The sequence below is a fragment of the Vidua macroura genome, chromosome Z (assembly GCF_024509145.1).
Source record: "Vidua macroura isolate BioBank_ID:100142 chromosome Z, ASM2450914v1, whole genome shotgun sequence".
Taxonomy (NCBI): Eukaryota; Metazoa; Chordata; class Aves; order Passeriformes; family Viduidae; genus Vidua; species Vidua macroura.
In genome coordinates, this window is record NC_071611.1 from 18,507,610 (window position 1) to 18,532,187 (window position 24,578).

Below are 24,578 nucleotides of genomic sequence, written 5' to 3' on the forward strand. Positions count from 1 at the left end.
TAGTTACTAAATAAAGTTTTTCTTTGATCTGGTTTTTGTTAGGCTCTAGGTTCCAGGTCGCTACATTTCAGAAATCCATAGAACACCAGAGAAACGTTTTGCCTCTGTTTCACACACGTTGCAATGTATGGTGTTCCATGACTCAGCTGTCTCCTGGTGTTTGTTAAGCATGTTGCTTATATTAAGATCTGTAGATTGATAATAGGTGAAACTTTTATAGTTCTTGGTCTCACTTACTCCTTACAGCAGATACCTATAAATTACAATAGGAAGGAACTGATCAGGTGACAAAGGAGACTGATGTTCCATGGGGTGTCATTTTGTTTAGGCTTTTAGCTATAAGTAGTGACTTCATTGATCCATCAGGAATTATGTAGAGTTAACAATTTCTTGTACTTTTTTCATGGGAATTAAAGTAAATTTGGTAAACTTGTTTTGTGCTGTGCTTCTCACAGTTAAGACTTGCACATTGTGCAAAGTTAGATACTCTACCCTCAGCATTTTAGTAGGCTGAATATGAATAGTCTATCTTACTGTAAGTAGTGGCAACTCTGAAAACTCATATAATCAGTTTTTTGTGCTAAAAAGTCCTGTATAAAGGATGACAGGATTTCAGGCTGCATGGATGGTTACGGCAGGAAAAATGAACCATGGGGGAAAAGGAAAGCAAGACTCGTTTGGGAATAATTCTTACAAGACTTTCAAAAATAATATAATTGAGTTTGTGAAATTACTGTAAGTTGTAACCTATACTACACAGTTTTTTGTTTCCTCTTAAGTTTTGTAAAAAAACTCAACAGAATGTGTTTCTGTCTAGGGAGAATAATAAGTAATAAAATGAATACTATTCCAATAAACACTTTATTTGGATATATTGTGGCAGTAGATCATATCAGTAAAAATTTTGTTTGGTCACAGACAAATAGGTCACACTGAACTCTAGTTTCTGGACTTTCTCTTTTCATTCAATTTTTCTTGTTCCTTTTTCTTTATTGGTACATGAGGAATAAACTGCAGCAGCCTAGTGAGCTTCATAAACTTTTCACAGTAGTTGTTCTCAGGTGTTTTTCAATGCCTGACAATATGGGCAAAGGCTTAGAGACTGGAAAAATGCTTACTTTTAGAGAATAGGGAAGAAGAAAGGCAAATTTTTTCCTATTTTTGTCTCTCCTAGTTGTTCTGTCTGCCTCCCCATCTTTTTTGTCTGGGTAAATAAGCTTGTGGGTTACCCACAAGTGTGGGTTACCCACACTGGCTGAATCCTCTCTAACCATCTCTTGCCAAGACGTGGGTGATTTGCAGTCTCAGCTGACAATGGCTTACTTACTACTTTGTGCACGTAGATGAGTGTTTATAGCTGGAGTAGAAAATGCTTAAGCTTTTAATGAGGGTCTATGTTTTTTCTTTTTTCTCTCCTCCTTTTATTGGGGTGTAAGTCTGAAGTAGCTGCTTTTGTTTTTAAAGATAATGAAGGAAGTAGTGGCGTGGAACTTGGAAGTATCTGTTTAAGTTAACTATGAGCTGCTGGTACTCATGGTAAGGAAGTGTCTGCAACTTTCAAATAGTTGGATGTAACATAATTGCAATTGACACAATGTCTAGGCATGGATTGGAACTGAGAATGTACTACCAAAGAGTACATTTTTCTGTTAGCAGCAGGTAGATTGGTACAGTGAAATCCTAACTTCAAAAGGCCATGAAGGTAGAACAGAAATGAAATAGTCTTTGATGCTCTTCAGCATAAGCCATAATACTGGTTCTCAGTATTCCCTTCCCTCAGTAAGGAGGGAAGTCTCTAGTGGTGGTAGTAATGGAGACCTTGGGGTGTTCCAGCCGAAGTTTAGAAAACTAAGGACTCTAACAGAATAGTTGTTATAGTACTAATGACTTTAATATTTAATAACACTTGGTGCTTACTTCTTTGAAAAGACAAACCAATTAAAATGTGAATTTTGTTTTTTCTTTCCTTAAGGGCATTTTTGGGGCCAAAGGACATATTCCCTTATTCAGAAAATAAAGATAAATACGGCAAACCAAACAAAAGAAAGGGTTTTAATGAAGGCTTGTGGGAAATTGACAATAATCCCAAAGTGAAATTCTCTCATCAGCAGGTAAGCTATGCAGACTCTAAAAATCTTTGTTGCTTTGTGTGTGGGGGAGGAGGGGAAATGCAGTAAATGTTTTCCTGACACAGAGTAATGACTAATTGCTGCTGTTTGAGTGCAAGTTAGACAAAATTTAGTATATTCTGAATACTGTTTGTTTTTGGTGTCTAGTATCAATAGCATAAGAAGAAATGGGGATTGTTTAACTGGAGATATATTCCTGAAATACCTTTGTAATTGTGTGACTGTGCTTGAAAAATGGTAGGTTTTTTGGAGTCTCAGTCACTCTGCCCTGTGTATTCTAAAACCAAATACCTATGTCCACAAGAATCCTTGTAAATTTCAGTACATGCTCTCCTAGTGTGCAGTATTTTAATTCTAGCAGTTGGAAGCAATGTGATGTTTGCCTTTTAGCCCCTGCCACATGACTTAATTTTTGTCCATCAGTAGTTCCTCATTTCTTGCCCATTTGTAAGACTTCCAAGCTCAAACCAGAGCTATGCAATGCAACCCATAAAAGGACCCAAATTTAATATGAAGACAAATTCTCATGCTCATTTTGTCTTTGTTTGCTCTGGACATTCTGTAAGATTTTAGATTTTTTGCTATGTAAACTGAATATATACTGACCTTGGCTCCATTGGGTCTTCTAGACAATGCTGCAATAATAACAAAAATAATTGCTGCCTTCTGTTTTTATTTGCTGTTTTTGCACAACATGCCAGGTTACCACTTCAGCACCAATTAATTCCTGTTTCATAAGATACACACATTACTGTGTTTTCAGTTTGAAGAATGTGGATAAAGACGTAAGGAGTTTCTGAAGTGTTGTCAGGACATCATGTATTCCAGCTATACACTTTCTCCTTTGGGATATGGAGAGATGCTAATCTCCACATCACAGTGGGAAGGACTGTAGTAATAAAAGACAGATTCTATGTGCTACTTAAGATAAACCTTTTCACTGTCCTTATTGTAGCAATTGAAAAGAGATGCTCTGTGGATGCTTGAGGCAGTTGTGAACTATACCAGTTATTCTAACTAAGTTAATCTGGATATAAATAATCAACAGTAAAAATTTTGTCTAATATTTTGTTTCACTGCAGAAATCAGTCACTTCAGTTAAGCAGTGCTTTCAGTAGCATCTGAGACATTCGTAGATACATCTCCAATTGGGAAAAGACACAAAACATATTGCTGAGAGATAGGTGCAGACTGTTTTCTTAGTGTAACAGCTTTTCTGCAAGATAGTCCTTTCACATTTTCAGTTCCATTCAGGTTCTTCAGCTTCAGTGGCAGCATTTTTCACACTATCTTTCATGGTCAAGTTCTGTCTAGAGCCATTGGGTTGTTCTTTGCAGTTTTTTCCCCTATTTCTTTACTGCAAAGAAAGAAAAAGGTTTTTTCCCCACAGGTCATATTTAAATCATGTTACTCCAAGTGAGCCGTAAAATTACTGGAAGAAGAAACTTTGCTTTGTAGGGGTGTTTTAACTGGAGTCCTGCATCCAGTTCTGGGCTACTCAGTACAAACTGGGGAGCATACTGGACAGAGACCCATGGAAGGCTATGAATATGATGGACTGGAGCATTTCTGTTGTGAGGACAGACTCAGACAGCTGGGACTGCTCAGCCCTGGTGAACTTATGTGGAATGTCCTCAATTTATACAAATATGTGAAGCAAGGGTACAAAGAGACTGGGTCAGACCCTTTTTAGGGGTTTCCAGTGACAGAACTAGAGGCAAAGAGCACAAACTGAAACACGGGAGGCTCCCTTTGAATAAAAGGGAGCTTTTTTTTCCCTGTGAGGGTCATGGAGCACTGCTACAGGTTGCTTGGTGAGATTGTGGAGTCTCCATTCTTGGAGATACCTAGAAATCATCTGGACATGATCCCGGTCAGCCCAGCTGTAGGTTTCCCTGCTTGACCAGGAGGGTTGGATCAGTTCGAATTACAGAAAAAATGAAGTTAAGCAACAGATTAATGCAAATTTGCTTCTGAATTTGTCATTCAACTGTAAAATGGTTTCTTTTTGATAGTCTTCTACTAGGCATTATTAAAAGCAAGTTTTACTTGAATCAAATCAAGCCCTTTAGCCAGGGCCTTTTGCTTTTACTTGTACCTGGTCCTTGTTGGTGCTAATAGAGTACATCTGCAAAAGGCTTTATAAAAGGCTTTATTTAGCAGCTAAGGTTTTTGTTTTTTTTTTTTTGAGGAGTAGGACTTTTGGTTATTTTAGTCAGGGAAAGAATGGATGTTTAAGTATGTAATGTCCTGATTTCCCTTGGAATAAAGTTAGTTTTCTTCTTAGTTGCTGATGCAGTGCTATGTTTTGTGTTTAGTATGAAAATCTTGTTAATAATAATGTTTTAGTTTTTACTAAGTAGTATTTTCCTTGGTTAAGACTAAACGCTATTTGGCAACAACTAAAAAATCTGTGAGTTTTGAACATAATTCTCGTACTAAATCCAAACCACAGCACTGTACCAGCTATGAAAAAGAGAATTACCTCTATCTCAGCTGAATCTGGGACTACTGGGAGTTTATGGGGAAGCTGGAAATTGTTTTAAGGCTGACAGAGTGCCTGAAATCAGCTTCTGAGGTTCCACCATCTTTGCCAAAAAAGGGTATGGTATAGGCAACAAAACATTCAATTTGGTGCAGTTTAATCAGTTGACATACACTTTTTGTTATGTGTTCTTTTAACAAGAAACAAAGACAAAAAAAAAAATACATGAGAAACATGCTTCCTTACAGCCACCTCTGCTCTAGCTTTGTTGGTCCCCAGTGTCCTCTCTGGACATTTCAGTGTGTCGCCTGGGTAAGACAATGGTGGTGTAGGAGACAGTCAGCTGTGAAGTGGTTACTTTGTTTTTGCTATTCCTTGTTTCTTACTCAGCAGGTGCAGTGTGGTCTCCTCCATGGCCTGCAGCCCTACCCTGATGTGTACCTTCTGTCTCCCCTCTACCAGTGTTTGGTATTAAGGGAGCTTCCATGTCTGACCATCCAGGAGTCACTATGACAGTCACGCTCACAACCACCTGAGCAGAGGCTGACTTTGCAGCAGACAGTTCCAGTGATCCCGCTGGGTGCCCTTTTGGCTCCCCGCACACACCACACTCACACAGCAGACAAGGTTTCCTTTCTAGCTGGACCCTGAGTTTCATTTAGCAGTCTCAGACAGCTGGGTCCGTAAAATAATTTAATTGCGATGCAACCACAGAATAACAGCTTGATCTGGGTGCTTCCTGGGTGGGAGCCTGGACAAAGGAAGCCTTGGACATTTATACCCTCACAGGCTAAGCTTGGAAACTGTTGGGTGTTCCAGTTGATTCCTTGGCTCCTGATGTCTCTGAGTTTGCACTCACCTGGCTGGCTACTGTGCCTCTCATATGCAAAGTTCAAGATCTCTTGCCTCCAGCTTCTGCTGTTCACAGCTCAGTCTGCAATGACATGAACTGCTTTCACTAAATGTACTCCTCAGCATAAGGCAACTTCTCTGGGCTGGAGCTTGGCTTGGGCAATGGCTTATGTGTTTCTTCTTTCAGTGTCCCTCCTTGACTCTGGCATCTCTTTTGCCTCAGAACCCCACGTGCCCTGTGCAGGCATCTTGTTCTGTGCATGACTGTCACTATTGGATGTGAAAGTAAGCACACAAACGCCTGGCAAGTTCAAAGGCCAAAAAAAGAGAGCATTTTATTCGAGCATCTGATATTTATAGAATTCCAGAGGTGACCATGGATTGGAGGATGGAATTACCACCTCTCCAGCCACACTGGTCAAACCAACAGTCCATCAATTCTCTCCTCCCACAAAGAAGAATGCAAAACAATCATTATTTACAAGAACAGTGCATGAGAACTCCAGTAGAAATATGTAAACAGATGAGAAGGCTGAAGAAGTTTTATGAAAACTCTAAGACTTTCAAAAAAACTATAAAAGAAAACTTAAAACTTTTAAAAATCAGGGCAACACATGACCATCCTTCCATCCCCACGTCCCCTTCTCCCATTGCTATTTGGGTGAAGGCATCATCTGTTCCCAGGTGAGGTGGGTTGTTGAAGTGGGTCAGTTCATCCCTTGCCAGCCAATTGTGATCAGCTCAGGCAGTGATGGACTTGGTTCAACCTGTGTCACTGGCACCTGCCCTCAAGCATGAGGGATGAGCGTAGTCAGTAAGGGATGTTGAAAGGGAAGGCAAGTAGTTGCTTATGAAAACTAAGAGTAAAGTAAATGTAGATTCTGATGAGTAAATAAATGCACCGTTTTCCCAACAATATCTTTAAGTGGAATAATGATTATGGCCTGCTAATATGTTGCACTACTCAGCGCATAGGTGAATGGACACATTTCTTTAGCTGTAGTCTTGGTTGTGACTGTATCTTAGGATATTCCTTGATCTCCATGTTTTATGTACATACAACTCTTTAATTTTAAAGATTCTTAGATCTAAGTTACACACTTAAAAACACAATTAGCAGGGAAGACGGTTCAGGAGTCAGAGCTTAAAAATTTAGGATGAATAGGAAATTTTGTGTTGGGGCATGCAGCAAGTATGGTCAGAGGGAAGTGGGTGATCATGTGAAGGTTTAGGTAAAGTTGAGCTTTTAATCTGGATACAATATGATATCAAAGGGGCAGACTTGTCAGCTCTTAGTATAAAGGAACTCACTTGGAATTTTTTCCTGTTTTTTGTTTTTTTGCTGGACATATGTCCCAGTATGGTTGCGTGCCCTAAGTCATCCACTACCCTAACATGGAAGTGGGGAAATTCAAATATGCCAGGAGCGAGATTAAGTGACAAAAGGGGTCAAATGACAGTGATCAAAACTGTAATTAAGTTTTATTCACTGTCAAAGAAGTGAGCAAGGAAGAAAATAGAAAAGTAGGGAAAAGCAAAGAATTACAAAAAGTGAGAAAGGGAGTCACCACCAGCAATCTGTGGCATCCTGTGAAGATCCTTCTTTCCTCTGTTGGTGGGTAGAGCTCTGTTGGGACCTTCCACCCACTCACTTCTATCTTGGCTGAGCGCTGGTTTGTGGCACTGGCTCAGCAGTTTCACTGCAGTGGGGGCCATGACAATGGCACATTGTCCTAGGGTGACTTTATGATGCTGAATTGTATCCCCATTCATCTGTTTAGCACAGAAATAAATTTTGCACCTTTAGGACTGGTTCTGAGAGTGAAGAGGCGGGGAATTTTGCCTTAAACAAGCACACACGTGCATCAAGGTTCATCACATTCCTGGGACACACCTTGTCCCTGGCGGTGGCGCTGCAATGGATGGTCACAGCCCGTTGCTGCACCACATCTTCAGCTGCAGGGTGTTCTGGCACCTTGGTGTTGTTGTTTGCACTGTCGGCAGCTTAGGCTTGAGAAGCTGCAATCTGCTTCTGCTTTTTAAATGCCACTATTCGCTCTGATGGACCCAAGCAGTGGCAAAATGGGTTGTTTGCTAGGAGTTCACCACTGCATTATTTTATCTTAGTAAGGCCTTCTGAGAGCTGTACTTCCTGTTTCATTGCCAGAACTGGAATGTTCTAAGAGCAGTATAGATACTTTGCAGATGTTGCTTGTAACTGCTAGTAAGGGAAATGGAGGGCAGAAAGGAGATTATAGATTGGGCTTAAAGCCAAACCCACTTCCCTGGGCTGGGGGGGGACAGGAAAGTCAGGGGAGTTCTGCCAGCTTTATTTGAAGTAGCTAGTATATGAGAAGGAGAAAGCCATACACAATGTAATGGAAGAAAAAAGTGTAATTTAGACATTATCTCCTCTGTTACTATGGTTTTAAGTGTTAATTCATTAATTATCTTACTGTAATCCTTTTTCTGCTTATATTTTCAGGAACAAGAATTTATAACATATTTTAAAATACACTTCTTTATAGTAGCATCAAAAGTTATATTTGAACCAAACCTTTTTTTTATTTTTTTATCTCTCAGGTATGTTAGGATATGTTATATTATGCATAAGAAAATACTTACATTGCAGTATAGTAATGTGAAAATGAGTGGTTACAGCATTAGAGTTTAAAAGTTTAATAAGTAAGTTACAGATTAAATTGAAAACAATGGAAATTAATGAAATATGACGTATTTAATATTCTTTTCCATCTAGTAAGGGGTTCCTTAACATGATGCTTTCTTAAGTAATGTATGTGGGAGAATACACCTCAGGTGAGGAGGGGATTTAGATCTCATTTTTGATGTTTTTTTTTATTGAAGCCCCATCCAGCCATTAACACTCCTATCAATGACACTGTTGAAGAAAGCAGTCAGGAGCCTGCGGAGGGGAGTGAAGAAAAAGCAGGAGCCAAACGAAAAAAGTGTTCTGTCCCAAAAGTAAGTAATTGAATTTCTGCTTTGTTCTGCCAGAAATATTTTCAAGTCAAAACTATATTGCTACGTCTTTACTTAAATACTTCAAACTAACATCTGTTTAATCTTGTAACTTGCCTGTGTTTGCTTCTCTTCAGATATATTTACAGTATTACTTGTCCTTCTGTTTCCTTTTACAGTCCTCTATATGTTTTTTGAAAATAAATTTATTGTATTTCTCTATCACAATACAAACTAAATTCATACAGTACTTCCTAGGCAGGAGAAGTTGGAAATTATAATTATGATCAAGAATTAGGTTATCTTTTCCCCTTCTGTTTTTGAAGACTTTTTCATATTATAGACAGGTATGACTCACTTTCAATTGTGATCATTTATATTGAAAAACAGAACAGAGCATTAGAGTCTGTCATGGGTGAAAGGGTACTTAAGTATCTTTGCCAGAAAAGGTTTATAAGAATCAGCTTTAATTAGACCATACCCTTAATGAACTACTTAGGATATAGAGAATCTCATAGCTGTATCAATTCAGCTCTTAAGCCAGGAATCAGTATTTAGTAGTTTACTCAGAGTTTAGCCTCTTCGCTATGTAAATGTGTGCATACCTTAGTAACCTTCCAAAATGAAATTATTATCAGTCTTAAAAATCTTAGTTTCAATTTGCTGGTGCAGTACATAGTTTATACTGTAATAGGTAAAGCTTCCTAGCTTACTGTATATTAAATGATTCAGTAGTACACTACTTTGAACTGTTCTCTATTCTTGAATGCTTTGTTCATATGGGGATATTTCTCATATGGCATGGGAGAGATACTGTGTGTTGTCAACTCTTCTCCATGGTTTTAAGAATAGAATTTTAAAATGACAAAAATTGTCATGCAGGTGGGATTGACATTTATGGTATCTCATTTATTTGTAACTCATTTCTGGAAATTACTACTCAACATGATGAACAGTGCCCTTAAATTAAATGTCAGACTAATTTGAATAGATTTGCCTTTACTCTTGACCTTTGTTTCCATTTTGATTATTTGCCAAGATTTAATGTAGTTTTTCTGTAGGTATTGCTGGCTGTTTTTCAGTACTGATTCACTATTGCAACTGCAGAATTTGCAATGTGTCAGATACAAATAGGACTAGTGTCCAGTAGCTGTAATAGCTTGATTATTCAAGGGTAAAAAAGTTCTTTGATTGGAGGGGAAAAAAAAATTAGTCTACTGGTTGTATACTGATGATGTTGAGAATGGTTTCGGTGAGTTGGAGCCTGCAGAATTATTGATGGATTATTTGTCCCGACTTCTTACTGAGTAGAGTTCCTTATTTCAGTACTTGCAAGTGTGGAATGTGAGGGTGATTTGGGTTCTATTTGCTATACCTTAGCAGTGCTTTGAAACACATAATTTCCTGACAATGTTAGCAAACCAGTGCTGCTCTTGCTTATGCATGCTGCTTATAAAAGCATTTGTTCTTAGCATTGCTACTGTGAGGGGGAAACTTTTAAACTGGGCTGATTGAGTAATCAGTTTGCTTCACTCTGAATTTATGCCTCAAGCAGTATGTGCTAGTGGAGATGCCAATAACTTAAGCTCCATGTTTCTCATCAAAAGTACTTCTAGGCTGTTCAATGCTGGTACAGTGTAAGAGAAACAGGGAGATGTAGAGCCATTCAGCCATAAAGATGGAATGGAAGATCCTGACTGGGTCCTTTTGTATAGATTTGCCTAATTAATCACCTTAAGGCAAAATACAGAGCAAATTTATTTTTTTTTATATCCTATATATAGTAATGTAGCTATAACATTCAATTAATCAGTCCTTGTCCAATATTTTCCTTTGGTTTTAGTGAATCAATATTTCTTCTGTCTTAGAATTGTACTCTGTAAAAAAACTCAGTGATGTTACATGTCTTCATGTAATTAGAAATATTGTGTAATAGTTGCTTTGTTTAGTGTTGAAATTTTAAAACCTAGCTACTTAAAAATGGAATTTTAAATAAGGTCCTTGAAAGTGGGACAAGCCAGTAGTATTCAAATTGGGAGAACTGATAATGTAAAAGACATGCAGATATGTAGGCTGCAAGAGAATGTTGATTATTTTCAATTAAATAATTACAAACACTTGATTTTTCAAGTTCTAACTGCTTTCCCAAAACCAAAAGTAGTATTTTAAACATAAAAAAAAAAAAAAAACCACAACAAAACAAGAAAAAGTGCCTAAATTACAATCTCACAAATGATAAAAAAACTTACTTGTGGTTTGTTTACAATTTGGCCTGGTTGCAGGTAGGATAGGGTTTGTTTTCTTCTTAGTAGCTGGTGCAGTGCTGTGTTTAGGATTTAGTATGAGAAAAATGTTGGTAATACACTGATGTTTCAGCTTTTTCCAAGTAGTGTTTACCCTAAACCAAGGACTTTTCAGTTTCCCATGCTCTGTCAGTGAGCAGGTGCACAAGAACCGGTGAGGAAGCACAGCCACAACAGGCATCCTTAACTGGCTGAAGGGTTATTCTCACAGAATCACAGAATGGGTCAGGCCGGAAGGAACCTAGTCTAGCTCACCTTTCTGCTCAAGCAGAGTCATCCCGGAGGACATTGGACAGGATTGTGTCCAGATTGTTCTTGAATATCTCTAGGGTGGAAGTCCCTACAACCTCTCGGAGCAATCTTTTGCAGTGCTTGGTCATTGCACAGTAAAGAAGTTCTTCCTTATGTTGCGGTGGAACTGTTGTGCATCAGTTTGTGCCCATTGCCTTTTTTGCTGTCGCTTGGCACTGCCAAACAGAGCCTGGATCCATCCTCTTGGCATCCTCTCTCCAGACACTTCTACACATTGATGAAGTCTCCTCTTAGTAATCTCTTTTCGAGGCTGAACAAGCCCAGCTCCCTTGACCCTTCCTCATAAGAGGAAGTAGTCCAGTACGATTTGACTTTTAATGGGCACCTAAGAAATTAGTATAACTACAAATTTAAACTACTTTAGGGGAAGAGCAGGCTGATGGCAATTAGCATGTTCTCTTTTCACTATAAAATACTTTCTAATGCATTTTTTGTCCTCTGTTGACTTGCTTTGCAGTTATCCCCTAAAGGGGATAATAACTTGCCTACAGAAGCTGAAGCAGAAGAAAAAGAGATGGATACTTCAAAGGAAGATGATCTACCTTCTGACAAAACCAGTAAAGAAGTATGTGAGAGCTTTTTTGTGTGTCACAGAGAACATCATAATATTATGTTTATTGCTGTAGATCTATTACTGAGTAATAAGACACTACAATTATTACTACTGTGACAGTTTCAGGAGCTGTTTATGTAAAACTTTCTTTGTGTTCAGACACATTTATACCTTTCACTGAAGATCCCAGAAACTGAAGTTTTCATCAGAGAAGAAACTTCTAGTCTGATTTGTTTTTAAGTTCAATTAAAACAGTTGGAAGACTGTATTTTATCGCTTACACTTACTATATTGCAAATACATATCTTTTGAAGACTAGGTAAAGAGTCCAGACAGGCTAAAGCATCACTACATAGCATCTTTATTTAGAACAGAATATTATTTAGTACTTAAATTATTTTTTATCTCTCAGGAATATATCCTAGGTATCAGATAATCAGAGAATCATAGAATGGTTTGGGCTGGAACAGACCTTAAGCATTACCTAGTTCCAACCACCTTCTCATTGACAGGTATACCTTTTCCTAGACCAGGTTGCTCAAAACCCCATCCACATGTGCCTTGAACACTGCCAGGGATGGGGCAGACACAACCTCTGCAGGCAACTTGTTCCAGTGCCTCACCACCCTTACAGTAAAGAATTTCTTCCTAATGTTTAATAATTTTATATTTTAATAATTTAAAAGCATGTAGTCTCTTCATGTACATTACAAGATTCTTGTCTAAATTGTGTGCTACAGGCTTCAGGTGGGTAAAAAAGTAGAATAAATGAAATATATCTTAGTTTTATTAAGATTCTTAGGAACATTTTTAATCTTCACAGGATGTGGTGAAAACAAATGATGCTTCTATTCCTAAAGTTGCTAGAAGAGGAAGAAAAAGAAAGGTAACAATATGCTTAATTAATTCACATTACTGGAATTTTTTTGATGTGATAATACTGGGTGTTATTTCCTTTAATGACAGATTATACATAAATTAAATGTTTGACACTCTACTCTCCCTTTTCAAGTGTCTGAAAGATTTGGAGGAACGAAAGTTTTCCCGGAGTGTTTTACATATATTTTTTAACTTGATGTGAAATATGGAGTCCCTATCTTTCCCAAACAGCTCATTACAAATAAGAAAAAATAAGACATAAACTGTTGCTAAGCTGCTAATAAAATAGCCTGCGTTGAAGCTCTGAAAAATTTATTTTAACATCTTCATCACATTGAACTAACACCTGAAATACTTCCCTTTTTCACAAATTTGTGATTTTTATGGTCTCTACAACCTGGGAGAATACAGAGTTACTTTGAAAAAGACAGTTCCAGCTGCTTGCTCAGCATATGCTAACCTTAATGTTCTTGTGGTCACACAGCCAGCCAGATCAGGGCACTGACCCAACTAAAAACTAGTATTAAGTAGGACAGATCTTAATTTTGTGTTTGAAACCTTACGAAGGTACAGTTACAGCTGACAGCAGGGATGAGGGATGAGTATGAAGGTATTTTGACCTTAGTATGTTTGTCATAGAAAAGTAGCATGCTGTATCTGTACTCTAGTCGTCCTTTATCCTGGACACTAAGTTCTTGACTATTTTCTCCATTTGGAATTGGAGAGGGCAAAACTTATGTATTATGTATTATGAGGGTAATACTTATGTATAACCTGTTACTAAGTTCAGATACTTTTTTGTGTGTACAAGCTATCGCATAATAACATATTTCCAGAATTTAAATATGTTTGTTTGAGAAAGGAATTGAGATACTGGTGCCATGTGTTTTTACACCTTTGAAATTCATTCTTTAAATTAGTCTGAAAAACAAGCTGAAGCTGAGGAAGCAGCAGCAGGGGCAGCAACAACTACTGGGCCAGTGTCTCCAAAAGTAAGCCCCAAAAGAGGAAGACCAGCAGGTAACTTTGGAAGAATGATTTAATTTCTTTCACCACAGAAATATTTTAGTATAACTAGTCAGGGAGTTACCACCTTCCTCTGAAGTACTACAGAGTATTTTTGAATGCTTAAGGCAAATTTTATTAATAGATTGTAGTGAGAAAACATCTCAAATTGGTGAGTTTAGGACATGAATGGATTTAAATTGTTAGTATTAATGTTTAGTCTTCTAAATTAAAGACTGGTTTATAAGTATTATCTTTTAGAATAGGTCAGTCTTCTTTGTGCAGTCTTCTTTCTTTAGATATATGATAGGAGTTCTCTGCAGGTTTGCTGCATAAAGGTTTGTATTCCTTAAAGGTCTATAAAATACTACAGTAGAGTTAGATGATCTCACACATATAAAACACAAAGATGAGAACTGGAGGGACAAGGAGCCTGTAGGTGGAGTTCAGAGGACAAGAAAAAGAAAATAAGACCTGAAGAGACTTCTTCGAAAAGATGTTTAAGAGAGTATGTGTTGATTAATAGGCAAATAAAAAGAAAATATAACTGATTTTTTGGGAATGTTTTGTTAGAGTCATTTGGTGATAATTCTCTAGTGCCTGTTTCATTCAAAATAGCATTGATCTATTGTCACTTTAACGGTAAGCTTGCAGATATTCTTGATCACTAATTACTGTTTTGGAAGACAGTTCTTGCAGCAGTTAAGTACATTGTATGAGCACCTAGTCAGGGAAACAAATATTTTATAGTCCTTTCTATCTGCTGACAATATAAAAACAGTGGGATTACAATTAAATAGATTTAAGTACTTTTGCCATGGAAGCTGTGAGGAAATTAAGTATTAATTCATCCCCCTCTGACATTTCATTACATGCACTAAATATGAATTTTTAATATTTGTGGTTTTTTCTTTAAATTTTTTTGCTGGTTTTGACTAACTACTGTCAGAGCAGGAAAGCATCTGTAAAATATGCTTTTGCCTCCTATATGAAAAACCTTTTTGGAAGATATACTATGCAGCCTTCTCTGTTGTTGATAGGATGATTAAAAGTGCTCTGTGCTAAGACTAACAAGAGTTTAAACACTCAATATTAGGTTTCCTGACAACATGGTCACTATGGTACTGGACAAGCATTTGAGGTACATAAGTGCCAAGAAGGCAGGCTGTTTATCTTACTCCTATCAATATGGTGAATCTGAGAAAGAGTAGTGATTTGATCTGCACTGTAGTGTGGTGATAGAACTTCTTGACAGTGATTTGTTAGCCTGAAAAATAATGGAAACCCCAAGAAATTAGTAAAACTAGTGGACAACAAACTATAAACATAGACATATAAGTGCTTTTTATTTTCTAATATCAGGTTTCTCATCTAATTTAAGATTCATAGTTATGCAACGTGTGAAACAAATGTTTCACATTTGCAACTGCATAGATTGCAAAAAGCACAAGAATTAGTAGCCAGAGCCTGTGGCTAGAAACCAAAGTTTTTTTAATTCACCAGTCAGCTAAAAAAACTGCCAACACTTTAACTTTTCAAAGAGATCTTGATTAAGTTTGGTACTCAATTAATTTGAATTCTGTACATTAACAAAGTAAGGATGTATATTTTGATTTAAACATGGCTTATGTCTGTTGAGTATCTTGAGACATAGACAAGGAACAGATGGTGGCTGTGGACTAACCTGTTATTTCTGTATAATTACTAGCTTCTGAAGTAAAAGTTCCAAAGCCAAGAGGGAGACCCAAGTTGGTGAAACCATCATGTCTTTCAGAGGGTGACTTGTGAGTTTTTTCTTAATATAAAGCTTCTTCATTGTCAACTGTGTTGCTCCTTATGTTAAGACTTGTAAATTATTACTCCTGACAGGTTTTTTTGCCCCGTTAGTGTTCAGTATAAGTTACTATTTGTGTTGATGTTTTTATAATACAGAGTCATTCAAGGAAGGACATTTCTGAAACATGAGAGAGATGTTAATCTTCCTAACTTGTCCAATCTATACAAAATTCTTTATATGATTGTATGCTGAGTGAAGAGGAAAGATGTTTATTAAGAAAAAATATAACATCACACAAAAATAAAATAGTGTTTTTCTTCTTGTACATTTTTGTTTCAGAAATGTTTTCTGATAAAATTGCAACACTGTTAGTTACCTGAATTTTAGTTTTGCTGTCTTCAGTTCTTATCTCAAGTCTAGTGCTTCTAGTAACTCAAGGAAAAGTTGAACATAGGTTTAGTTTTCTATGAATTGGCAGATACACAGTTTTGGAATATGAACAACTTAAATAAGAATACTTTATAAACCTAGTTTACAGTGTATGCACTCTGGGTCCTACAGACCCATCTGTGTGTGTGGGGGCTCCACTGAGAATTAACTTACTGGATTAGGATCTATGCACTTCTGTTAATGTTACCTTCATTAGGCCCTCCATGCTGATATTTATTTGTCGGGAGGTGTTTTCCCCCCACAGGTAGTGGGTTTTAATTTTTAGAGAAAGAGTATTTTTGAAGAGTCATTAAGTGAATTAACTTCATCATTTTACTATTCTGTGGTTAAAAAGACCCAGCTTCCTGAGTTGAAATGTTGTTCTTTGAAGTCACTGTAGATAATAGATGTGGTGCCTAAATACTCTTTTTGTTTTAGTGTTAATGAGGAGGAGAAGGCAAAGAAAAAAGGAGCAGAAGAAAAGCCCAAAAAGCAAGGGAAAAAAGATGAGGAAAATCAGAAGGAAGAAGAGAAATCAAAGAAGGAATTTGATAAAAAGGAAGGAAAGAAAGAAGCTGAACCAAAAAGGAAAAATGTTGCAAAAGTGGGTTCTGCATCAGCTTCTGATTCTGAAGATGAAGGAGAAGAGCAGGAAGGGGACAAGGTATAATTTTGCTTTCCTGATAAATTTATTATAGAGGAAAGTAGTATCACTGGAGGTCTTTCTTCAAGTTAATGCTAAATCTTAATGATGGTAGGAGTTTGGCATGGCTGGTGTACAGATATGTAGAATAAAAGTTTCAGAACTATATTTTTCTCAAATAATGCTTTCAGGAACTTCGACTATTTTCTAAGAAAAGCATCTTTTCTAAGATGTATTTTTAACAAAGTATTTTAATGTCAAGAGGCTTATGGAATTTTTTTTGGATCTGTGTTCCCTGGAAGACAGATCTTGTTTTCCTTGGGTGCATCTGGAGAACATGCAGAAATCACATGTGGCTTGAAATCACATTTTTAAAAAGTACAAAACTGTCTCTAGCCAACAATTTGCAATGTCTTAATTTTTCTGGTGCTTAATATTGCCCTTAGCATTGCACTCTGGTGCTTAGTTTTGAAAAGGAAAAAAGGAGGAAGGACTAATGAAATTGTGTCTAGCTTCAGAGAAAGCCGGTGTTTGTCAGGTTGCTCCACGGAGCAGTTATTTCAAAGATACTTATTAGTTTCATGTGCTTACAGAAACAACAATTTAATAATGTTACATTTCTTTCCAATCATAAAATGCCATATGAAAACAGAAGAAAAAAGGGGGAAGAAGTTTTCCGGCAGCTCACAGAAGAAACACTGTAAGAAGCCAACATGAGAGAGAAGTAACAGAAAGAAAGCGTAAGCAAGAGGAACAGACAGAATCTGAATCGTGAGTCTATTTTAACATGTGATGCCTGCAAGTTGTTGGAATATTTTGAAACTAACAGGAGGTGAAACTTCTGAAAAACTTCCAAACACTTCTGCACTGTGTTCTACTGTTATCTCCCCCTGCCCTTTTTGGTTTTCTATCTAAACTTCTTTTTGAGGGGAGGGTGAAAAGCCCCTTGAACTAAAATGTGCTGTTGTGGGAGAATAGGAAGAATGGAACATAGAAATTAAGTAATTGTATGTCTTTCAGTGATGTAGAATCTCTAGCAGAGAACGGCTTGTGTGTTCTCTTTAGAACTAACTTAAGACTATCCATGTGAAAGGGGTTAGTGTGAAAAACTATTCAGGACAGCCATATATTTTTCTTAATTTTTTTAGATTAAATTGGTAGGACCTGGTAGGTCCTGTTAATCCACAGTTATAGATTTTTGATGAGGTATGGAATGCATAGGTTATCAGGAAAGCATTTCCTTCTCTGACAGTTGGAGCACATGCTGTCAAACAGAACAAGGAAAAAGTAATTATTCTAGTATTGCAAAGCCAGTTGGCTGATGCCAAGAACAAACTGCATTTAGAAGATTACTCAAATCAAACTTAAGAATAGAGAGAAGATCCCACCAGGAACTTGGAGAGTAGGACAATAGGAAGAAATCTGACTCATTCACTATTCAGCAAATGATTGAAGAAGCTTCACCACAAGAGCTTGATGTTCTCATCCTCACCATTGGTGGGAGGGCAGAAGAAAGGGAAAGAAAAAGGTAAAAATTTGGAGGAAAGGAAGAAAATAAAGGTCGCCTTTAACTGTAACAAAAAAAATCCTGTCTTTTTCACATTCACTAACAAAAATGTACTTTGTTTGGGTGTTCCTTTTCTCATGCTCCAGCCCTTTTTCCTCTTCTTCCTGTCACTTCTTTGGAGACCTAACATAAATACTCTACCTACTTGTGGCAAACCTAAGCATTTCCATTTTCGGAGATACTAAATTACCGTAGCGTCTTTTACTATATTACTGTTTAACACATGCTGATTTGATTTTGGGAATCAAACTGTCGTATATTGATTTAGTTATAAAAACCAAATTTCTGCTTTTAAATAGCTGTCATATTTTATGCATTCGAGGGTAGATAGAGTTTTGTTTCAGTAAGATAAAGGAGAAGTAGTGAATGCATAATGAATTTAATTCAATTGATGACTAATACCACAAAACTCAATATTGATAAAAAGCAAAACTAGTATAAGTGTTTTGATTATTTTGCTCATCAGTGTAGTTTCCATTTTCTGGTAGCTACTTCATTAGTATTTATTTAGTTAAGGTGCTTTGTACACCATTCTGTACATATATAAAGTTTATGTGTACTGTTGAGATTGTATTGCCAGTTGAAGAAGACAAGTTTCATGTTCTTTTTGAAAGAAACATGGAAGACATGCAGGCCTACATGTTTTACATATGCATATTAGTATGACAGGAAGAAAACTAGTCACAGGACATTTAGTTATGATATGCTGAAATATGAAAATTCTGAAAGTAGGCTTTTAAATCTCTCAGACAAAACTGAGGGATTGTTAAACAGAAGTTCATGATCTTCTCTGCATAAAGAGCTCAAAAGCTTGTTTCAAAGATTTCTCCCTGTCTTCATCCTATAACTGAAATGTAGATAATTTCTTTTGTTATTTTTCTTGAGTCTCAGCTTTATTTTCAGTGATACAATTTGGGAAAGATCAAGGAGGTTTCACTGCACTTGTAATAAATCTTCTTTTCTGTATTAGTACTTCCTTCAAGAACTTTTAAATTATTACTGATACATTTTTGGCCAATTGTAAGATATGTATACTGTTACAATTCATTATTTGAGAAAATAGTTATATAGGAACTAATCTCTTCATAAATTCCCTGTGGTAATGGTAAATAATTCTACTCCTTTTGTCATGATAATTAAAAAAAAATTTTTCTCCATAAGTTAGTTCCATATAATGCCATTTTACCAGTTAATATGTTATGTTACTATGCAACAAAAACTAAAGTACAGTTTGGAAATGACTTGTTATTTAAAGTCCTTTAATTTGCATCTTCTAGAAAAATACAGCTCTGAGTACAGAGGACTTATCAGCAGTATCTTAGCTAATTAATTTTTGCTAAATTGTTCATCCTTGAAAACCAGGGTTTGGCTCTTTGTGGTTTTTGCATGCTAATGTTTTGATAGGGATAATACTTCAAAATATTGCATCTCATCCAAAAACTGGGGAGGGAAAGCAGGCTTTACAACATTGTAAAAAAAATTTCAACATTTTTGATAGGCAAAATAAAGAAGAAGGCAAGAAAGCAGAAGTTAAGAAGATTGAGAAGAAGAGAGGTTAGTACAAAGAATCTAACCAGTACTTTTTGGTTGTTTTATATTTTGAATGGAATTTCTTCCTGGATAAGATAATGTACTGCTGAGGGTGGCTGCGTGGTCTCAATCTGAGATGTTTGATCCATGATTCTTCTTTCAGTGCATTTTTATTCTTCCATGTTCTTTGCGCAGTGCAGTGCAGTAGAATAGGTCTTTGCTATTCTGACTTCACTGTCATTTGACCTTTTAAACATCAGGCTCTTCTGTTTGTGAATATGAGAAAAAAGCTTTTATTCTTTGATAAAAATCACTTCAGTTATTCCAGTCATTTTTTCCTTTGTATCTTCTCATAACACAATACTCTAAGGGACCTCTTGAAACTATTTAGATACTATCTCTCACTAAGTAGAAGGCTTAGATTCAGATTACTATGGTCTTGCCTGCTGACTGACCTTCAGAGGGATAAATAATTCCTTTTTCAGTGCTCCCATCTTTGAGGGCAATCCAAACCACTGTCTGTAATCTGTAATTTGTAGTTTACTACAGATTGAGTGGCATGGACTCCACTCAACCCAATGTTGCAGCAAAAGGGCAAATAAAAACTATCCAAACCCATCCAAGATGAGTTTGACCTAAAGAAAACTGTTTGGTTGCATTATTGTTCAGAATATGTATCAAATCAAAGCAGGCATTCAGCATGTTAGTCAGGGAATGCCATGTCCATTCATCTTTTACACTTCTGAAACATGTACTGGGAATGTTTTATTTGGATGGATTTGGACTGTAACTTGAATCATGACCAGTTTACTGAAATTAAACCATCAATATCCAGTTGTCCTGTCATGGAAATCTTCCAGCTTTGTAACTCTTAATATTTATTAAAACTGCTTGTTAAGCTGACCTATAATTAGAGGGTGACAGCTGTGTTTTGGAATAGAAATTTCTTTTCTGTTGTAACTCCTAAGGAAAAAATTGTGTGGGTTACCAACCATGTTCAGTTTTTAAAAGCTGTGTACTTTTTTTCTGATTTTATTTATGTGTGTACCTGCATGTAGGGTGCCTGCCTGTTTTCTTCTGCATTCTGTGTGAGGTTCATTCTTGTGGAATTGTTTCTGCAAAACCAAACGTCATGTGATTAACAAATGTTCATGAGTATTATTTTTAATCTTCAGAAACTTCAGTGGATTCTAGGCTTCAAAGGATACATGCAGAAATAAAGAATTCCCTCAAAATTGATAATCTTGTAAGTATTTTTTTTAAACTGATTCATGTTTCAAATTCCAGTAGGAAATACTTGGCACGTGTTCTTATTTTAATTAATACTCTGAAAATGAAAGGAATTTTTTTCCGTATGAAAGATAACTAGTACTTAAATGTGGTTACTGTGGGCAGTGAAAGATAAGTGTCAGCAAATGAAATCTGTTTCGTTTTGTTTGAAAATACTACATAATAAATTATTTACCAGAAGCATTCAGATAGAATTACGTCAAATAAAACATCTGGTGCCAGGTCAGCTTGCTGAGCCATGTGGAAACACGAGGACATTGGATGCAGTAGCAGGATGCAAGTGATTAGGGCTCCAATCCACTGACTCACTATCAAGGGAAATCTGCTGCTTGTCAGGGGTTTGGATTTGGAATGTTTGAGGCTTTCTGGCCTTATGACTATTTGTTTGCTGCTGCAGGTTTTCAGGTTGGGCACCAGTGATACAGTCAGAAGACACTATCAAGCATGACTGTGTGACTTTGAGGGTAATGGTAAAGGTATGGGGACCCAGGTGGTGATCCCTTTATTGAGGAAAGGTCTCACAAAGGAAAGGATAGGTGTGCTAGGAGGTGGCAGGATCCACCCAAAAGTAGTGCTGCCAGTGGGCTGGCCAGCCTGGTTAAAGAGCCTCAAACTAGGAATGGTAGCAGAGGAGGAAATGGTGGAGCAGGATGGCAGTCAGATGTAAACAGATGTCAACAGCGTGATGTAAATTGACTTTGTAATCAACAGAATTTCTTTGCAGAACAAGACTGAAGTTGCATGACCACAAGCATCAGCACATTGAATGAGGAATTGCTGGCAGCCCAGCATAATGAGGAAAACTCTCATAACCTTTCTGGAGTGTCAGCACAACTGTGTTTCTCTTAGGGATGGCTGTAATAATACATATAGTGTGAGGAGCAACTGTGGAGAACTGGACATCTCTCTGCAGTTGCAGGGCTGTGGTTTCATTGGTATCAGAGATTCGGGTAGAAGTGAGGTGAGCCTTGCCTTATATGTTTACAGGCTCTTTAGGAAAGATGGGTGGTGGGAAGACAAGATGAAGGATAACTTTACGTGAGAGACCAGTTGAAAGGTGTGGAGCTTTGCACTGGGACAGCTTATCAGCAAACTGGGAGCTTATGGGTCAGGATTAGTGGGCAAACCAAAATAAGTGACATCCTGAGAATGTCTTCTGCAGATCACCTGATCAAGGAAAAGCAGAGAATTACGTCATCTTAAGACAATGTGTAGACACCTTTGATTCTAACTGGAAGCTTAAAACATCCTGGTATATGCTGAAGGGACATGCAGATATGTGTTATCTGCAAAGCAGGAAGCTTCTGGAGTTTGGTAATTGCCTAACACGGGTGATGAAGGAGTTGATAAGGCAAGACCTGATTCTCCAGACAGCAAAGATCTGGTCAGGCACATGAAGGTTAGGGGCAACCTTGGCTGCAGTGACTGTGATAGTGAAGTTCAGGAAGAAGGGAGCAGGATGGAAAGGATCACAGCCCTGGACTCAGGAGAGCAGACTTTGACCTCTGCAGGGGTCTGCTTGGAAGAATCTCTTGAGAGACCATGCTAGAGGGAAGACAGGACAAGGAGATCTGGCTCACTTTTAGGGATTACCTCCTTCTCAAGGTTGACTCATCTTAATGTCTAGGAAAATGTGGGCCTGCTGCTGAATGGGATAGGTAGATAGGCACTTTAGTGAAAAAGGAGGTAACAAGTAGTGAAAACAGCAAAGGTAACCAGTGTCTTCTTGAGTTCAGTTTGTTTGTACAATTCTGTTCAGGAATCCTAGGTCCCTGAGACTATGGGAAAATTAAAACAAGAAAATCTTGATGCTCAGAGGACAAAGATCAAATTAGAGAACATTTAGAGAGAGACCCAATACAGAATAAGCATAAGAGTGCCAGAGGAGTTGGATGATGTCATTGTCCATCCACTCCATTTTGTTTTTGAAAAGTCATGGTGATGAGGAGCTGGTTCCTGAGGACGGGAAGAAAGCAAATGTCACACGCATCTTGCAGAAGGAGGATCTAGGTTACTACGGGCCAGTCAATCTCACACCGATCACTTGAAATATGATGGGACAAATCTTCCTGGAAATAGTTTCCAGTGATATGAAGTACAGTAAGAACTCTGAGAGTTGTCAGCATAATGAAGATGAAATTATGCTTGACTAAAATGATGTCCTTTTGTGAGATGATGGGCTTGGTGGATGAAAGAGTGGATATTGTTTCTGTTAAGATTAAAAAGGCTTTTGACACTGTCTCTCTGGACAGCTTCAAAGATAAGAGGTCTGAACTAAAAAGGTGGATGAAAAAGTGGAAAGGTGGACTGAAAACTGGCTGAACAGCAGGGCACAAAAAACTAATCGGTGGTAGAGTCCAGCTACAGGCCAGTCACTAGTAGTCAGTACTATTAAAACATGTCATTAAAGACCGGGATGATGATACAAACCACACCTATAGCAAGTTTGCAAATGATACAAAACTGAAATCAAAGGTTTGATGGGAGTGTTGCCATCCAGAGAGACTTTAACAGGCTGGAGAAATGGGCCAACAGGAACTTCATCAACTTCAATTCCAGTAGTGCACCTGTGGAGCAATAACCCCGTGTCTCCAGCACGGGCTGGGGACTGAATGGCTGAATAGCAGCTTGTCAGAAAATGACCTGAGGTGAGGGTATTGGTGGACACCAAGCTTAGCATGAGCCACCGGTACAGTTTTGCAGCTAAAGTGGCCAACAGCTTTCTGGGCTACATTAGAGAGAGTTGCTAGAACATGGAAAGAGTGTGGTGGTTGTGCTCTACCTGGCACTGATGAGACACTGGAATGTATTTTAAGCTCCTTAGAACAATAGAGACATGGACCTACTGTAGAGTGCCCAGTAAAGGGCCACAAAGATGGATTAGTGGCTTGGAGCATGTGTTGAAAAAGAAGAGGCCAGAAGAGCTAGGAGTGTTCAATCTGGAGAAAATACAAAGATAAGAAAGTAAGCATGAGTGAAGAAGTACAGTATGAGGAGCAGCAAGCTGTTCCAGCTAGGGAAACACTGAGTTGTTCTGGGTGTTGGAAACAAAGTTCTGGTAGTGAGGTGGTGGGGGACTGCCTTGTGCTAGACTTAATCAGTTTCAGCCTGCTCCAGTGGAGGAACCAGTTCAGGGCATGGCTGAGCCCCTCACACTGGATGGTGGTGCATCTGTGAAAACTTACTTGAAAAGAAGGCAAAGCATACTTTGTAGCAGGGAGTGTATAAGGACAGTTCTTTGTATTAACTACAGTGCTTTCCTGACTTCTCAGTGGTTAATCACTTGTGAAAAATTGTGCATGGTAAAGCCTAACTATGGTGAGAAGCTCTGAGCATGGAAGCTCTAGAATCATGAAAGCAGCATAAAGCTTGCTTTTTTGTATGTTGAAAGCATAAAATTCTTGTTAAATGTAACAACTTAGTTAAATATAATCTGCCTTTTATGGGAGTAGCTAAGAGACAACTGGTGTTAAATTTTTGTTGGCAAGTTTGACTATATAAATTGTTCTAAAATTAAGTACATGGTCAAATTAAGGATATTATAGGAAGGTGTCATTGAGTACAGAAGTTAGGTTAGTATGGCTAATTAAAGATTACTAACATGTAAGTCTTGAGAGTAATTTTTGTTTATATACAGGATGTGAACAGGTGTATTGAGGCTCTTGATGAGCTTGCATCCCTTCAAGTCACAATGCAACAAGCTCAGAAACATACAGAGATGATCTTAACTCTCAAGAAGGTGAGATTTTCAATGTTAGTTAACATAGAGTGTATGTTTTCTTAAATTGATACCAGCTTTTATTTACTATTGGAGTACTGTGTCCAGCCTGGATCCCTACTGATCA

At 37.6% G+C, this 24,578-nt stretch overlaps 2 protein-coding genes across 3 annotated transcripts in view; one reads left to right on the plus strand and one right to left on the minus strand.

The window, feature by feature from the left end:
* PSIP1 (PC4 and SRSF1 interacting protein 1) overlaps positions 1–24,578 on the plus strand; it is a 37,170-nt gene that overhangs the window by 6,131 nt on the left and 6,461 nt on the right. For both annotated transcript variants that reach the window (XM_054004241.1, XM_054004240.1), the window contains exons 4-14: positions 1,973–2,111; positions 8,332–8,448; positions 11,518–11,625; positions 12,437–12,499; positions 13,413–13,512; positions 15,206–15,281; positions 16,142–16,367; positions 16,999–17,117; positions 19,412–19,467; positions 20,619–20,689; positions 24,371–24,472. In XM_054004241.1, the coding sequence (XP_053860216.1) occupies positions 1,973–2,111; positions 8,332–8,448; positions 11,518–11,625; positions 12,437–12,499; positions 13,413–13,512; positions 15,206–15,281; positions 16,142–16,367; positions 16,999–17,117; positions 19,412–19,467; positions 20,619–20,689; positions 24,371–24,472 (1,177 nt within the window). The remainder of the gene's footprint in view (positions 1–1,972; positions 2,112–8,331; positions 8,449–11,517; positions 11,626–12,436; positions 12,500–13,412; positions 13,513–15,205; positions 15,282–16,141; positions 16,368–16,998; positions 17,118–19,411; positions 19,468–20,618; positions 20,690–24,370; positions 24,473–24,578) is intronic.
* SNAPC3 (small nuclear RNA activating complex polypeptide 3) overlaps positions 19,610–24,578 on the minus strand; it is a 32,982-nt gene continuing 28,013 nt past the window's right edge. Inside the window, exon 10 of the transcript XR_008441466.1 lies at positions 19,610–20,558. The gene's annotated coding sequence lies outside the window, so the exon portion shown is untranslated. The remainder of the gene's footprint in view (positions 20,559–24,578) is intronic.